This window comes from Grus americana, chromosome 6 (genome assembly GCF_028858705.1).
Source record: "Grus americana isolate bGruAme1 chromosome 6, bGruAme1.mat, whole genome shotgun sequence".
Lineage (NCBI taxonomy): Eukaryota > Metazoa > Chordata > Aves > Gruiformes > Gruidae > Grus > Grus americana.
Genome location: NC_072857.1, coordinates 31,081,135 through 31,099,194, shown reverse-complemented (window position 1 = coordinate 31,099,194; position 18,060 = coordinate 31,081,135). Strand labels below are relative to the sequence as shown.

The window sequence follows — 18,060 nt, the reverse complement described above, 5'->3', positions numbered from 1 at the left end:
ATGACTGCACACAAAGGAATTTAAAGCAAGCCAAGTATATTTAGCAAATAGGAAGTAGGCTTTCAGAGGCTGCAACTATTTATGTTTCTGCCATTCCAATGCATCTAGGAGATCGCATTGCCAATTGAAAGCAGTTATGTTATTAGATATGATTTTATTTATTATGGATTATTAAAATTTCAAATGCTGCAGGGAATACATTTGTTTCACTTCTAAAATGAAAGAACAAAGATATTTCCTGCTTGTTCAGTAAGAGGAAAAATAGCAGAGGAAATAAATAATAAATAATAATAATAACTTAGCACTTAACTAGTGATGTGCTGTCCAGAAAGATCTTTTTTGGGGCCTGTTGAGTCCCGGAATTTTAGCGTGTCTCTTTCTTTCTGCTACAACTGGGTGGATTTGCAGTTGCTACCACAGCTTCCTTCAACACAGCACGGAAAGGGGAGCCAGCTCTTACTCGTCATGGGAAGGATACAACTCCTCGTTGTACCCTGTGGTAGCACAGGGGGCTTCTGCAATACTCTGCATGTTTCAAATCTAAAAATTACCAAAATCCCAAGAAGTAAAAAGAAATCTAGGTTGCCAAGCTTTTTGTAAGGAAGACTGAGAAGACCAGGGTTTTCCAGACCTACCCAAGAGACAGCCACACAGCTCTCATAAAAGCCCCTAACAGCTACGGGTCTGCAGTAAGGCTTTTCGCAGAACGTGCTCGCCTTCCTCAACGTCCTTGTGGCAGGAAGGCAGGGGGCTCTTCACGATCCTCCCTGCCCACGTGCCTTGGATTCAAGCGCAGCACACCAAATGGGCATGGCCTAATAAGAACGTAATGTAGAGATCCGAACCATAAATTTGAGAAAAAGCAACTAGGAAATTCAAGGGTGTCAACATTATTTTGTACTATGATGGTACAAACAGCATAAAACTAAATTTAATCCAAACTAGAAACCGAGGAATGTTTTTTGACACAAAGTTAATGAGACGGCTGGGTCTGTAATATCCAGGATATGTTCTGTGATTTACCACATCCTTTTTGCCATATGTAATGGGAAGAGTTTAATAATGATTTTAGAAGTTTCAAACTTCTCAGTGTTCCACCAGAGGCACCTTATACGTGCTTGTATTCCTTGGTTTCTGAACACCAAGTCCCTTTTAAGTTAGGCACCACGATGTGAGCTAGACCCAAATTACTGGTTTTAAAACGTATTTATTTGTACTTGAATATAAGATTTCTACCTTCTAATTTGAAACACAAAGAAGTGAATAGAACTGGGGGAAAAGACATTGGAAAGGAGGCACAAGGGGATACCTACTTCCTTTCACAATGCGAGTAGCATCATAAATGGTGAAGTTCAGTTTTCTAAATATATTATCTGATTTTTGTTTAAGACTTTTATTAAAGTCATGTGTGATGTGTGTTGAGAATGTAGCCTTTGTTGTTCCACAGCTAGGGATCTTGCAAACAGCTTCGCTTTGTCTGTGCCAAGATATTTTGGAATATTCTTTGAAACACTGTAAGCATAGATGACTGTGAGAAAAAATATGTGCTACTGTACTTCTGGATATTTGATGTGTGAGAACAGTGCGTACACACAAAAACATTTCCCGTTTCAATCTGCAATTCCTGTAAAAGTCCATACAAACATGGAACAACATACACTGCATACTAACCCTGAAAAAAACCATATCCCTGCACATATTACAGTCTCTGGGTATTTCCAACCATTCATAAAAAAACCGCCACCAACAACAAAAAAAGAAAAGTCCACATCAATGAATTTCCGAAAAGACTGGCCCAGAGCAAGGAGACCGAGCATCTATGTCCTGCTCTGTCACAGCCTAACTCCCAGCGCTGCCCAGAAGCTGCACGATTTCCTTGGGGGATGCTACGCAACACGGGACGAAGAGCAGCTCGCTCGCTCTCAGAGATCTTTGGGGGACAAGCAGTGCAATGTGCTCTGGTAGCACAATACAGTCTTGTTTCCCTCCCCATGTAATTTTTACGTTTGCCTATCTGCACAGAAAGGCCAGCTGCAATGATCCAGGGCTCTAACTTTATCCTATGGTTTTGGTAAGGAGCCCGAGAATAAAATGCTGCATACGGCAGTAGCCTGTAAACATTTATGCATCTCTAAAGCCTGATATTATCATTTATGTACAAATGCGAGGGACAGGGAGTATTTAGGGAGTATTAAAATGAAATTAGAGAGCGCAATATTTCTACCTGCAAAAATTTTGAAATGTAAATGGAACAGAGGCTCATCTAGTGGCTTTTCAGCCTTCAAGATTTGCCTGCTGCCAGCCTTCAAAGGTGTCGTGGTTTAACCCGGCTGGCAGCTAAAACAACCACACAGCCGTTTGCTCACTCCCCCCCACACAGTGGGATGGGGGACAGGATGCAAAAGAAAAAAAACCAACAAAATTTGTAGGCTGAGATAGACAGTTTAATAGGACAGAAAAGGAAGGAGAAAAAAATAATAGAAGAATATACAAAACAAGTGGTAGCACAACACAATTGCTTATCACCCAGAACCAATGCTCAGCTAGTTCCTGAGCCGTGTGTCTTTCTGGCCAACCCCCAGTTATATATGGAGCATGATGTCATAATGTATGGAATATCCCTTTGGCCAGCTGGGGTCGGCCGTCCTGGCTGTGTCCCCTCCTGCCTTCTTGCTGGCAAGGCAGTATGAGAAGCTGAGAAGTCCTTGACTGCTTGGCAACAACTAAAATATCAGTGTGTTATCAACATTATTCTCATCCTAAATCCAAACCACAGCACTATCCCAGCTGCTAGGAAGAAAATTAACTCTATCCCAGCTGAAACCAGGACAAAAGGTTATATGAATTTAAAGAGCTTTATTTAGTAACCTTGCTCTAGATGTTCGCTCATCCTCAACCTACTACAACTCTTTACAACGCTGGCAGCTTAGCATTTATGAGAGGGCCAGGTCTGAAGAAATGAGGGCTAAATCTGGTCAAATTGTGTGTGAAAGGCAGAAGGGTGAGATGAGAGATCTCATTCTGACATGCATTTCCCCCTGTAGTTCTAAATCAAAGACAAAATAAATACTCCAGCTGCAACCCACCCAAAGCAAAGCTCTGAGCTTTCTGAGTGGAATGAATAAACCTGCAGTACAAATCTCTCTAAAAGTCCATCTGGGCTTGTTGAGTGCAAGTTGTCTCACCAGTCTTGACCACCCCTGTCTCAGCAGACATCGCATCCAGCCACAGAATAAGGAGCTGGGGGAATCAAAAAGGAATGGGTATCCATCTATGGTCTGTCTTGTGAGTGCAGAGAAATGATCAAAAAAGCAAAACTATCAGGGTGCAGCCATTAAGAATGAATCACAGGGCACACAATCCCCACAAAAAAACCTTGTCTAGGTAAACAGTAAGGACCAAAGTCAGAGAGCTAGCATGGTTTGGGAAAGTAGTTTTTGTCCAAGTCTCCCAGACAACTCAGTCCTGATTTCCAGTATGCGAAATCCCCTGCTGTAACTCACACAAACGCAGCAGAAACTCACTGCGCACATCAACCTATAGATCATTAAGCGCACACCGCGTTCCACTATGGAATAACACAGCTTTGCTTCACTCACCATCTATGATTCCCTAGGTATGATTAATTAATATTATTTTTTAAGAAAAGAAATTTAAACCCTCACTGTTTTTTCCATCTGCATGCTATGCATTGTGTGACCCATGAACTCCAAGACATTGTTTAGAATCAAATATTTCATTAGGAAGCACTACTGTGGTGTTCATTCCCCTCTTTATTACTTCTAGAAAGAGAATATGAAATTAGTTTTATTGGATTGCCATCACCACTTGCCTTGACCCATTTTTACAAGGGCTCCATGTTCTGCTGTTTTGTGTTTCATTGTCATTTCTAAAATATTTGTTCCCGTCCATCCCTCACAAAATGACAAAATTAGTATTTCATTTACTTCTGTGGTATGTTATTTTCCGCATATTTAAAGAGAGACCACAATGTTTGCAGTGAACACACAATACAAAAGAGCTTTCCTACAGCTTTCTGCTATGCCTTCTTTTATTTACTAATGTTCCTCCATGATTTATGATCTGAACTACTACAAATTGGTAGATTTGTCTAAATCAAAGCTTCTGAAAAAAAAAGGGCGGAGGGACATCATTTTTAAAAACTGACAAAAGTAACAGTGTATCAGAAAGCATATGAAAACCATTCCTGTTTCTTTAAGTCAACATTTGACTGCTCTTAAATCAATATGTACCTACCAGCTTCGGCAGACCTATCCGTCAGCTTATACAGAAAATGAAAGGCGAGGTTTCCCCACTCTCTGAATAGTAGGTACTTTGCTGCAGTAGTGGCTCATTACTCCAGAGAACCGGCTTATCCACCCCAACACTCCAGAGACAACAGTTTGATTCATCATTTTCCCAAATGAGTCAGGTTTCTCTGCCCCAGCAATTAACAATGAATTAGCACTATATTAAAGTGCCAGGCAAGATGGTTATTCTCTGGAGTAGTCACCTTGGACACAGCAGACGAACAGTGGGAGAAGGGAGAGAAATTAGATTTACTGTGTCCCAGCATGCCTGCGTAACAAACACCGAATCCCTGGCTGGCAACGGGAAGCGGCTGTAGGCACTTCTCAGCATTAACACTCCGGAAAGGTCCAATGCCAGCAAACAGCCCGGGAACGGTGGGATTTAGCAAGGGATGGAAAGTAAGGCAGCATACCTTCACCTCGGCAGAGGAGGAAGCTAAACGCAGAAGCATGAGGACTGCTTGCTGCAAAGTGACTCCTTTGCATGAGGTCTGTCCAACAGATCTACGTCAGAGCCAGGTCAGGCCAGATCGAAGGTCCAGCCAGGATCCCACGTCTGACGGTGGTGGAAGAGGATGAGAACAGGGCAAAAATACAATAATGCTTTCCAGCACACCCTTCCATCCTCCAGCAACCTGTGGCTCTGGCACTCCGTAAATCAGAGATGTCCCTGTGGTATCCAGCTAGCAACAAACCCACAGGTCTTTTTCTTAGTCCCACTGCAGTACTTTGTGATTACACCACATTGCACGGAACGGGAGGGAGAAAAAGTCACTTATTGCACACCTGAATTTCCTTAAAAACCAAGCGAGCAGCTGTGGCGAGCTCAGCCTGCATGCACAGCGACATGTAGGTGTAGCATGGATGCTCTGCAACCAGCATGTGAAGGAAAATCCATGCTCTGGCATGTCCATATGGTCACACCCGATGCTGCCAGAGAACACAGCCATGTCACAGAGCTCCACAGGGCTCACATTTTATGACTCCTCAGCACAATAACAAATAAATCAAGTGTGCAGGGAGGAATTTCTTGTGCACTGAGCTTCCACTATAGACGGTTTTTATTTCAGAAACAGGAAAATATTTGATTAAATGGATTAATATATATGGCCCAAAGCGAAAATCTAATGGAAGAGAGAAAGACAATGTTTCTAGTTAAAGCCCTGAACCTAAAACTAAACAGTGAGGTATGGGCTAGTAATACTGAAAAGAGGGCAAGAACCTGCTACAACAGAAGCAACAATCCCCTAAACGTCAAGAGCCAAATTCTGTCCAGCAGATCTTCTACAGCACTGCGCACAGCCTGCCGTTAGAGGACAGAAACCAAACCCGGCCTTGGGGTGATTCCCTCACTGAAGGTGTGTCCAGCCCGTAATCACCAAGTGAACTACACAAAGCCCATCACAATGAAACCTTTGCCATTTCCAAGAAATCATACTGGGCGAAAAAGGCTGAATTTTATCTATCTGTTATCTCTTGCCTGGTCGTGCCTCTTGTGATGATAGGCAGGAGTTTCTTCCAAATCCTTCAGTCTGACAGAGGGGCAGCCCCGGCCCAGAGAGGGCTCGGTCGTGGTGGCAGGGAACTCCGGCAGCAGCACGGGGTTGCCTGTTTTCAGGCTCTCCCAGTCTCACAGCTGGAGAAGCAGGAGGATCAAGTATCGGACACAAGTTACTGTACACACGTCAAATCCATCAGAGCAGAGAGAAAGATGGGGTGGACAGAGAGAGAAAGCAGAACCAAGAGCCTCCTGCCTGCTTCAGTGTTAGAGTACTGCACCTGCTGTTAGTGGCAGCGCTGCTACTTGTATGTTCTTCAAAGGACTGTCATCTTCACATCAAGGTGAACGTAAGGGCTCGACTTAACAGCGCACTTTTCGCTAGCAAAGCCTGCAAAGCAAAGTAGGTCGGTGACTGCAGCTCTTGGATGTTTCCACCCCCTGCTAAAATGCAGCCAGGCACTGTGGCAGGCATTCTGCACCCGCCACCGCTTTGAGAAGGAAATGAGATTTGCTTTCCCACTTGACACTATGGAGGGAATTTCAGATAGGCAGAATGTAATTACTTGGCCTGGAGTTCGGCCAGGAGCGGGGCCCAAGACCCCTACCCTGATGTAAAGTGTCACAAAATCTCCAATGACTGCAAGTGTGAGGACCTCAGCTTTACGTCTCTGGCTGCTGTCATTGATTCTTCATGGCTAATTACCTAATAGTGACCCTTGCAGCAAAGCCAAAAAACAAACCTCGCCGCTTGAAACAATTCAAGTCCCAGAGACTGAAAACTACGCAAAAAATTGCTTGGTGCAGGATATCTTTTGACAGTAGGGAGCAGGTGGACAGCAAGCCTCCTGTGTCTTGCACTGGTTGCGTGCCACTCGGAAACCTACTGGGGTTTTTGGATGGGCAAACATAGCTTTAAAATGCGGCACCCCCAAAACACAAGCCTACTGTATCAACTGTATACCAGGGTCTCCAGAGTTTTGCTGTATGTAGTTGCCAGCTGGTTCCATTTATTTTTCTTCATTTTTCATATTTTGACTGTAATAAATAATTAATCCATGGCTTTGTAACTTGCTGACAAATACAAATGCATCGCATTCCAACGCAGTGTAACGTGTCACTCACAAGAGCCAACCTGCACGATGCAAAAAAGTGATGTGCAGAAGGCTTTGGAAAGTAGGCTAAACATCAACGTTACCCACAAAAGCTCAGGGAAACTTTTTCTTCAAACTGTCCTTTAGAGGATATTCCTACTCGCTGTGGGCACCAGAACTAGGTTAGTATGTTCAAATCTACACAGGTCTAGTCATCCTCCCACACGTTGGCTCGGCCCTTTACCCTTTTGTAGCTCCTTGCCTCCAAAATCCCACAAACTTTTGGGAACATGGAAGACAAAACTTGCAACGTTAATTACTTAGAGCACTTCCCCTGCTTTATAGCTCTGAGAATCTGAACCCCAGTAAATGCAATTTTTCTTCCAGGCAAAGACTGAACGGAAGGCAAGGAGGAAGTCGGTAGCAGAAGAGACAAAGGAGACTGAACTAGGCAATAATTAATCTGGGTGAGACCAGCATGTTTCAGAAGGGGCAGGACTACAAGACAGAAAAACCTCCCGCCTTTACAAAAAGGTGACTAGATAGTTGGCAGCAGTGCCTGCAGAAGCAGAACAAGAGCAGCGACAAAGAATAGAGGCTGAATGCCAAGGTTCACAGCAAGGGTAGCAAAGCAGTGCAAGCTGCCATCAAAAGACAACAGGCAGAGCAAAGGTGGGAGGAGGAACTGTGAGATTATCAGAGAGAAATGCAGTGTGGACAACTCTGTGAGAGCGGTCACGCAATGGGATCGGGTGAGGCACCAAGTGCCAGTGGCAATCCAAAAGGGTGGTCTGCTGTGGAAGGCATCACCTCAGCTTTTTAGATTGAAAAAACATCCCCGAGCCTCTCTTGAACATCAGCAGATGTTTGGGGTTTTGACATGCATCACTAGTTATTAGGAATACACATAAGGCTGGTTTTCTCTTCTGACTGAAGCAGGAACCACAAAGATGAAAAATCTTGTTGTATTTTCACTTCATTTTCCCTACGCATATTTGTATCTATTTATTTTTCATTCTACTAAGACCTGAGACAAGGACAGAACAAAGGTGCACAAACCAAAAATTCATACTAGTCACAAAGGTTGTAGAGAGGAGCAAAACAATCCTGAGGTGGCTGTGAAATGAAGGCCTGTTCCCCGCAGAATACTCGCCATGGTCATATTAGAAGTACTTTTAAGTTTCAGCAAATATATAAAACACACTTCTCCATGTTACACTTTTCAAAACCCTCGTGCTACCCATGGACAAACTTCCTCTTCTACCCTCCTACTTTTCCTGAAGTGTTATCTGGCTCCTTCGACCAAAAGCAAATGTATGGCTGCAGTTGCCCATTGGCCACTGTTAGAAAGTGGGTATCTGTGGTGCTCTGATTCTGTGACCAATTCTCCACTCCTGCTCTGCTTCCTAAATAACCATACAACCTTGCTGTTGCAGAGGAACACATTTGTACTCCTCTAAATGTTGGCAGCTTTGGACAGTTAAATTGTGTTTCAGCCACAACACAAATACTGACACCAGGGGAGCTCCATAATATCACTACTGCTGACCTTGCTGTTATCGGTGGCATGGATTGTCACACTCCTCTTCAACCATCAACACAAACCTGCACACACTCACACATATGCTGCAACATACACACACGGAGCTCTGAACCTGAGAGCTGTGGCTTGCATGTGGCCCTACAGACAGATGAAAACTGGTGTGTCTCAACCTGCAAAGCAGAAGAAAGCTGGAACCAGTTGCTTCCCCCAACCTCTGACAGCTGTTCTCCCCCACAGGCACCCTGAGAAGGAAGTTGGCACTCTGACCTGCACGGGCTCAGGAGTGAGCTGGACAACATGCTGCATACGCTCACTGTGGTGATGTCTGGACTCTTCCTCATAGATCACATCCCTCTCATGCTGGGGAAGGTTCAGGAAGCGGCGGATGGTGCAGAGGTTCTCCCAAAGGGTGCGGTTTTCCGGACTTGGGTTTTCTTTCCAGCGAAGCAGCTCACACAGCCAGCCCTGCAATGGTAGGGTCAGCACAATTAATTCACAGAGCACCGAGGAACCAGATGTGAGTGGAAGCTCAGCTAGACTTAAAGCTCTGTGCTCCAGGTTTTGCTGGACTCGTTTCACACAGAACATCCCCTACCCTCAGCTGCCCTCTGGTCTCAACAAATCCTTGATGCATTATATTTCCTGCAAGTTGGAGAAACAGACACAACCAGCAGTGCTTAACAGGAACCAGGAAGCACAGCATCTTGCCCCCATCATAATCATACCATGTTTAAAATGCTCTGATATAAATATTTTTCCTATAGAAAACCAGAGTTGAAATAAAGGTGCACCTCCACTTCCGTTCAGAGCCCCTTTATTTCTTCATCCAAGCAAGGGAAAAGGAGACGTAACTCCTGAGACTTGCCAACAACCTCATGCTAAGGGTTGCAGCTGCAGGACCAGAAATTCAACAACTACTGAAAATTTTAGAAGAAGATACCATCCAGTAAAGATCTCTGATTTGCTGTCATCATGTTGCATTGACTCTCCCAGCTCTGAACCCCACTAAAATTTGACAGCTTTAAATAATCAGATGGCCACGTAGAAGACGCAGCCTCACAGAAAGGGAATCCTCTAGTACTCAGCACGAAAGCAGCAAACAGGGTCCTGCAGAAGTTACTAGAGAGATCAAGATACTAGGTGGAGGTAATTCTAAACCCAGCTACAAATCATAATAGTAGATTTTATTCCTGCTATATTGTTTTAAGGTTAGTTTGAAACGCCTTCAAAAAGTTACCACTGTAGGAAATCCTGCAGGACCTCTCCACAGGGGCTGAGAGCTCACACCGCTGGAGGGGAAAGCACCGGTGCTTCAGGAGGAAGAAACCACCCTAAAACCACAAAGCCAAGCAGGGAGCACGATGGCAATAGCTGTTGAGGACAGCCCCGGTGCGTTGAGCAGGTGTGGTGGTGACCCGGCATCCCCAGCAGATTAACCAGGGACTACGGTGGCTGTTGCGACACCTGCCTGGGGGGGACAGCCAGCCCCGTCCTGCCTGCCAGCACCCGGGTCCACTTGGGGCTGGGGACAGCGGCTCCCCTCCTGTGCCTGCGCACAAGGAGACGTAATGCAAATGACAGAATACGAGAAGATAATGCTGAGGATGCTGTCAACGCGCCTTACTGACTCCTGTCAAAATATTTTACCTAGTAGCTTTATAACCCATCATTTTCGAGCTACAACTCAGCATTTTGACACCATTTTGACAGGCACCTTGCAATACCTAAAAGATAGCTTGATTAATGTTAAAAATGTTCGGTACAAGAAGTAGCCAAAACTGTATTTTTCCAAACAGCGACTAGAGCAAGCTGAACAGCCAGGTTCATTACCAGCCCACGTGGGGTTTTTGGTATTGCTTTTTTGTGTAACAACTTGTAAGCCATTGACAACTTCTACCGTGCACTCTAAACCCCGTATATAATATCATAAGCCGTTGTTTGTCTTACTCTCCACTGTCTTCTGCCTTCACCCCCCCAAAAAAGGCAAGATTTGATTATCTCCGCTGCATCAGCCAAGACAGCAACACCAGCTGTTCTCATTGTGCAGCCTCTTCCTCACGGCCTACATGTTAATAACCTGATCATTCCATTTTCTCCTTCAACTGCCGGCTGCAGCACAGCGAAGAGACAAAAACCCAGGCCCATCTGCAGCAGCTGTAGGCACTGAACTGTGAAGCCACCAGGGATTTATAAACTAATCTGTAACACAACACTGCCTTGTTTTTACAAGTGAGAGGCCACATTTGTGCAGACCTGATCTTTTCTTGCAATAAACTAGGAGGGTTGGGGTGGGGGGGGGAGGCAAGGATGAAAACAAGATATCTAATCATTTACTTAGGGAAAAAAATTTCTGTATTATATTTTCAAAGTATTTTGACTGGTATTTGAGTAATCTCTCAGCCAGGTGATGTCTGCATAATGTCGTTTGGCCACATCCCTTGCCCTCAGTTCTCCTCTTTCCCTTTCCTCCGCTTAGAAATCCCCCAAAACTTTCTCTCTTTTAGAGCAAAGACAGGAAGAAAATCTCTCAGCTCCACAGTGTTTTCTCAGGGGTTCCTCCATACAAAGGAAATAATTTTTGAAATGGAAAATAAACATCTGTGGAAAAAACAAATTTCCGTTTCTCCCTGTTTCCAGTGATCTGGGTAAGTCTCCAACTGAACTCTTTCAAATGTTTCAAGCAGGTATGTTTAACATCTCCCGAGGGATGCTGCAGCACGGAGACCAATCATTTAACAGAAAACGTACACAAAACCCTGCACCTGGTGGAGCTGGAGCCCCGCTTGGGGCAGCCCCCGCGGGAGGAGAGCTCCTGGGGCTCTCCCAAAGGCTGCGGGGTGCTGCACGGTGCCCGGCTCCGCCGGAGCCTGGGGACAGTTTGGTGGGGCCACCTCCCCTTCCCAAAGTTGGACCGGCTAGCCCAATGGTGACTGCTGCATTTTGATTTATCTGTCCCGTTATAATCAGCACTCATTACAATCACTTAGAGCAACACTACAGGTCTCATTATGGACTAGGCACTCGCTGCCATTAGTCTTTAAGAAGGATAGTGCTCAATTTGCCTGGCAACATGCAAGGTCCTGACCTTGGAGCTATTAGGGAAAAGATTAGACTGCAGTGTGACCATGTGTGCAGACATGAGCAAACCAAATTAATTTCTGGCAAAGGGAGGCACCAGGCAAAGACCCCGCCATCCTGAGGACACCTGAGAACTTCTCCATTCCCCAAAGGAGATAAGCTAATGGCACGTTTAAAGGAGCCTGGTTCTGAAGGTGAAGCACATCCGTGGTATTTAGAGAGATATTAATCCAGTTTCCCCACAAAGTATTTGCTTGGCTGATCAGATTAAGGGATCTAGCCTTCAACAGCACACCCCCACCACAGCAGGCCCCAAGAAATCTGTGATACTTCACAGCCTCAGACATATTGCACCATGTGTACCCAGCTGCTACAATAATTAGCTTATGAATGTATCAGCTGGTTCTGTGATTTTTATAAATAATAACTAACCTACAGAGCAGAAAGATTTTCATGAGCCTAATATTAGCAAGAAATTGCAAGGTGCGCCTAACTCTGAATTGTCATTGTGCTAAACGCCCTGTCTTCTCTCACGTTGTGCGGGACTGGATCTCCCCCAACACCATTTATAAATATTTATTTTTGCATCCGCAACGGCAATGTATTTGTGGCAGCTTTCTTCACAACAGCCATCATTCGCTCACCCCCACACATACACATGCGTACCCACTGCGTGCATGTGTACACTTATCTGCACCAGATCTGTCCTTTCATTGCTCTTTTCCTATCCTTCCCTTTATTTATTCAAGCATTCATCCTTTTGCCTATCCATTCAAGACCCTATCTATCCATCTATGGGGCTGCTTATTAGGCGATAGCTTCGGCTAATACGTGAGAAAACACAGCACTGCAGCTTACTCACACATTCTTTATGATTGCGAGTAACCGCCTTCCCCATGCACAGATGAAAAGCCTGCATCGGATTTTTTTAATTATTTATTTAAATAATCTTAGCACGCCATCCAAGAAAGTTTTGCAGTACCAGGCAAAAAAAAAAAAAAAAGTGTAAATGTCAAATAAAACAGTGACAGATGACAGTATTCTCTATTGAATAGCACCGTTTCTTCGTGCATGTTCAATGAGAACTCATGAATTATTAATATGCAAATCTCCTTTTTCTGTTAAAAATCTCAACTTGGGGTTTTTTGGTTGCAATTTTTTTTATTTTCTCTTATTTATTTCTTTGGGTCTGTGTATGTTACACAGAGCTTTCCAGGAGAATTATTTCATTTAAGAAATGCTAACATACAGAAATTCTTGGAGCTACAGCCATTCACAGTGAATTTTCATCTATAGCTACATTTATTGGCATGAAGAAGGAAAAGTGAAGAAGGAGATGCTATTTCACCACCTTTTCCCCCACTCATCCACAACATCTGAGCTCACTGCATTACGAGTAAATCCAACTTTTGTGAACGTATTCCGAAATCCTAACAAATAACACATCCTCCCCAAGATCTGCGATACGCTGTGCTTCTGACCCTGCCTCCTCTGCACGTCATTAACTCTTGCTCCACTGCACAAACAGCCCCCTTGACTGCCACAGAGTTACCAGGAGAGTTTGATATGCACCAGTGTCAAGACGGGTGGCAGAATCTGGCCCTTAATGCCAGCTTCTAAGGTTCTCAAATGGGAATGTCTTCCATTAAAAACAAGAGGAGGAAAAACAGCACAATTAAAGGATGCTTTTGGCTCTACAGTCAGGCACACCCAGTGCTTGTGGTTACAAGGAATTCTGCTCAGAACTTCCTTCATTTCACCCCAAAACTTCTAGAGGCATCGAGAATGCAGCCCAATTTAGCTCATTAAGGAGAGCTGCAGAGAAGTGCTGGCCTCTATTTTTGTTGTTCTCAAGAGACAAGATAAACATTTTCTAAGCATTTTATTTGATAAAACAAATAATATCATATTAATGTCCTATTTTTAACCTCTCTCTCTGTCTCCTAATCAAATACATTTCCACATAGCTAAGCAAACAACAACAAAAATCTGCAGGAAGCCAGCCATTCCCATTGTGCTTTTATGCTGTTAAAGAAACAGTGTGCTTACTACACCAAAGCATTAGCCTTGGCGTACTCAAACCCCCTTGAGGGACAGTTAGCTGATGCAGCAATCGTGAGCCATATTCTCTGTCACTTATTCCTGAATCCTTCTTAGCACCTTCACCCTCTCACTTTTGCTAGACTTAACCTGGAGCAGGGGAGGCTGCTCCAGCAGCCAGGAGGTACCAGACCACAATCAGGTCAGGTTTTCTAGTGCTCAGTGAAGGCATGCACAAATATCCCGACTCCCATAACTGCTTCCTGCAGATCTGCTGACTTGCAAGTCAGCTGAGGACCAAATTTCTGATTAAAGGATGAGAAGGCATGTGGGAAGAGTTCAGGCTGAGTTATGCTGGGGCTACAGGCCAACGCTCAGGCTTCGAGCAGTGTCGCTACTGAAAGCCACCGCAGGAGGTGGTAGCTGGGTGTCCACGGTGACTTAGTGATAGGCAGCCTTCCTGCTCGGGCTGGACCACCGGGCGCTTCAAGCCTGGATAAAACTGCAATTAAACTGACCTCGTGCTTCCCTGCGCTCACACTGAAATTAATAATAATAATACAGCTAGTTTTCTGTGCTGACATTTTCTAGGATCTCCAGTGAAAGCATGAGTAGGCAAATGAAGAGTTTTTAGTAAGAGTGATTCAGGAATAAATCTCAAAAATAAAAGTAAAAGGCCATTTCCTCACCCACATCATCAGTGCAGAAAATGTCAACATATGTGACAAAAGGAAAAAAAGCAGCAATGATCGACGCAAGTCTTGAAAGATTAGGAAAGAAATGCTGCGTTCCCCAGAGAAAGCTCCCTTCTACATGGGATTACAGGGGTCCTCTGGACAAACTTCCTCAGCCTCTCTGCCCTCCGCTCAGTTTGGGACTCTGCAGTGCGAAATGAGCCAGATAATATTCAGCTCTTGTTCCTTAGTCGCCAAACTCTCTTTCCATGAATCCAATAAGTGTCTATTAAAATAAATAAACCCCCTAATGATTCAAGATAACCTAATCAAGAAAGCTGAAATGGATAAAAGACTAACTGTAATGGAGAGTTCTGTCATGGCTTCAATGAATTCTTGATGAGGGCCGGGGGAGGGGGACGGAACCTGAGCAGCTTTACTTGGAGCATTTTGATACAGTTCAAGGTTAATCACTCAATAGCCTGGATTTTCTGAAACGGTTGGTACTTTTCCTCCCCCTAAATTTTAAGGCAAAATGCAAAGCACTTTCATGAGGTACAGTTTCTCACTAGCCTTATAAAACCCAAAACAATAAAAAAAAAAAGAATGAGGTACATGAGCCCTGACGTATCTTAGATTCATGGGAACACCAAGTCTGCTTACAGCTCTTGGCCTCAGAGGGAAGGATGTTGTGCACTGAGGATATTTCCAGCGTGCCAAGTTCAAACTAGCTTCTCCCCACGCTGGAGAGGAAGTGTGGGCTTGTGGTTAGGGCAAGCAGCCCGCCATCAGCTCCCAGGTCTGCCAAGGACTTCCTGAGCAAAGCCCCAGCTCCGCAACTGTCCCTGCTTCGCTCAGCTGCTGAGAGCCTAACGCACTGCTGCAGATCCTGTCCTGGGTGGCAGTCACACTGTGACTGCCTACAGAAGTCTGTAAAAAAGAAGCTAATGTCCAAAGGTACTTCGAAGAAATTTTAAGTTCAGTCAAGGAGAGAAATGTCTTTCTGTATTTCCTCCATATGTAACAAGAACGTTGAAATATCAGCACAACAGATATGCCCCAGCTGTAGAGATTCACATCATCATAAAGGCAGCGAGATGCTGCAACACTAAGAAGTGCCCTATATGCATACACTATATACGCTACGCATCTTTACCACCAGCTGTTTTTTCTAGCTGTTGTTCATCATCACTGGAAGCTAATTAGTTTAAGGGCACAGAAAATACCTATTATAAGCTAAAAGGGGGAGAGAAGGCATGCCGTCCTATCAAATGAATACAAGGGAATATAAGCTGGGAGGGAAAGAAAGGAAAGGACAAAATAAAGGGTTTCTAGAGCTAACCCTGCCCCAGAGCGACACTGCTCATCCCTCTCGCAGGACCTCTATTTTCTTCTCAGAGCATGAGCGGGAGGTGAGGGCATGGGCAGGTGGGCACGGTGCTGAGACCCATCTAGCGTGGGCTCCTACTGCGGGGCTAACACCCGCCCTGCGCAGAGAAGAGGCTCCCAGACGATCCTAGCAATGAGGCAGGGGTCTCAACACGAACGTGAAAAGTCAGAGGAAAGGCAAGTAACTGTCGTATGATTTCCATCCATAGTCCTACATTTCTCTTAACCTGAAGGACCTCAACTGAAGGGTGTTTCTGCTCCCAGCCTCCCCCCTCCCCCCGCAGTCAAATTTATTTTTCGTTTGTTCTTTTTTAAACAGGGCAAAGATATGAACCAGAGACTGAGCTTTGCCAGCTTAATGTTTTTTTCAAACACTGCTCCATGGAGTCTCTCTTGTTTTACTGTGGTGCAACTGGAACAAATTCCAGTCCCTTGAGGAAGAATTTCAGTTTCAAGGGTTTACTTTTTGTTTTCACTGGACTGGTGAAGGTCAAACCCTTCCATTTACCCTGCCTGGGGCAGATCCCCAGCAGCACGTACCCCACTTCCCCACACCGCCCCAGCCTGATTAAGGAGAATCTCTTGCCCTGGGAGAACTATGGGAAGTTCGGTCTCCATGTTCATACAAACTTTGCCCTCCCTCAGACTGCCAACAGGGGCTCCAGCCAGCTATGCCCACTATTTATTTTGATAGTGACTGTTTATTATGAACAGAACTATATTCCTAAACTTATGTTGCACAACTATGAACAAAACAGCCTCTGCTAGGACTGTCACTAGCAGACGTCAGAGGGGTGATGCTGCTGCACAGCATTACAGAAGCGTTGACACATGGTCGCGGGGGAAATGGTTTTCCTGAAGTCGTACTGTAGAGCAGCGGCAGAACTGGACACAGAAGCCAGCTTTCACGACCAACAGTCCAAACCTGCAGCAGCCCAAGGTCTAAGTCTCTGCCTGTCCCACTGCCCAGCTCTGGAGACACACAGGCCATCCGAACTACTCCAAAATGGCACACTGGAAACCCATCTCCTTGTGATTCAACTATAACCAGGAAAGCCCAAAGCACAGATTGGAAACCAAATCCTGGTGTTCCAGCCACACTCAGAAACACTCCCAATGTGGTAATGCAGTTCCCAGGTTTAGCCATTGAAAGGACAAAGGGCACTGGCAGGCGGCATCCCCAGAGAAGCATGCTCTCCAGCGGGTACATCACTAACAGCTGGCAACTGAAACAGGATGACAGCTTTGGAGGCTGTGTTTGGAGGACACTGAGCCCCTCAGCTCCTGCTGCCTTCAAAAATACAAAGGGATGCACAGCACTTCACAAACAAGACTAAAAATGTCTAGATATAAGTTGCAAGGAATAAAATGCATATTAAAGTAAGTGATGAATAAGTCAATGTCTAAAATGAATGGCTTGAGATCTTCACGAAGGTAGATTCCCTTAAAGAAGTCTCACTACGCTACCTTGGTACCTCCGTGAGGCCACGTTCCTTGCATTTATGTTGACTTGTGAGCTCTGTGATTTGTAACCTCAGTTTCTAGCAGCTGCCCTTCCCTTTAGTTGCTGAACTGAGACTCTGCCATGACTTAAGAATAAAGATGGCTACTTGTTAAATTAGAGGTCAATTAACTCCACCAGTAGATGATGCCGCTTGCAATAACTGCTCTCAGTGGGTACCACTCTTCCTGTATGAAGACAGAAGACGAAATGAGGCCTCCATTGGCTCTGGATGCTCTCTCGGGTACATGACATACAGCCCTGTGTATAAAATGTCAAAACAGCCCTGTCGGAGATTCACTGGCTGCTAAAACTGTGAAGATCTCACAGCACCGTGGATTGCTGTTGACAGAACAGCAGCGCCCAACATAACACATGCCTTGTTAGCAAACTGGAAGCCTCTCAGTAGTCTGGGGTGAGGGAATAATAGAGGAAGCCAACGCAACACAAGCCAGGCCTGTGGAGAACAGCAAGTGAACAAACCTTGGCGGAGAGTCCAAGCAAACCCTCAGACTAGCTCTTTTTTCCCCTCTTTCAAACTCTCTCTTCTGCAAACATGGGCAGTTTTCAATGAGTGCTTCCCACCGTGTAACTCAGCTTGCTGAAATCAGCAGCATCTTCACCAGAAGTGCCCACGAATGGCACAACTGGCCTGCATAAAACGCTGGGAAAGCCCCACCGCTAGCTTTTACACAAGCTAGACCTAAGGCAACACGCTGACCATCCCACCATGCCGGCGGCTCTCCCCTACGCAAGCAGCTGTGTCCTTGCTTTTGGCACTCCTCCTGGTCACGGGGCACCCCAGGCAGTGGCGGCACGCCACAGGCACACCAAGCCGGGCTGGGGGCAGGCACGCAGGTGGGCCTGGGGCAGGGGGAGGCCCTGTACTGCTACAGTTCTTGGCTACGGCTTCTCTGTCCCTGCTTTCCAGTG

General features: G+C 45.2%; 1 protein-coding gene across 4 annotated transcripts in view; it reads right to left on the bottom strand.

Annotated features, from left to right (window-relative positions):
- SATB2 (SATB homeobox 2) overlaps nucleotides 1-18,060 on the bottom strand; it is a 133,262-nt gene that overhangs the window by 16,000 nt on the left and 99,202 nt on the right. For all 4 annotated transcript variants that reach the window (XR_008577695.1, XR_008577696.1, XM_054830458.1 and 1 more), the window contains exon 10: nucleotides 8,713-8,910. Coding sequence is in view for 2 of the 4 variants with exons in the window: in XM_054830458.1 (XP_054686433.1) it covers nucleotides 8,713-8,910 (198 nt within the window). In the remaining 2 variants the exon portion in view is untranslated. The remainder of the gene's footprint in view (nucleotides 1-8,712; nucleotides 8,911-18,060) is intronic.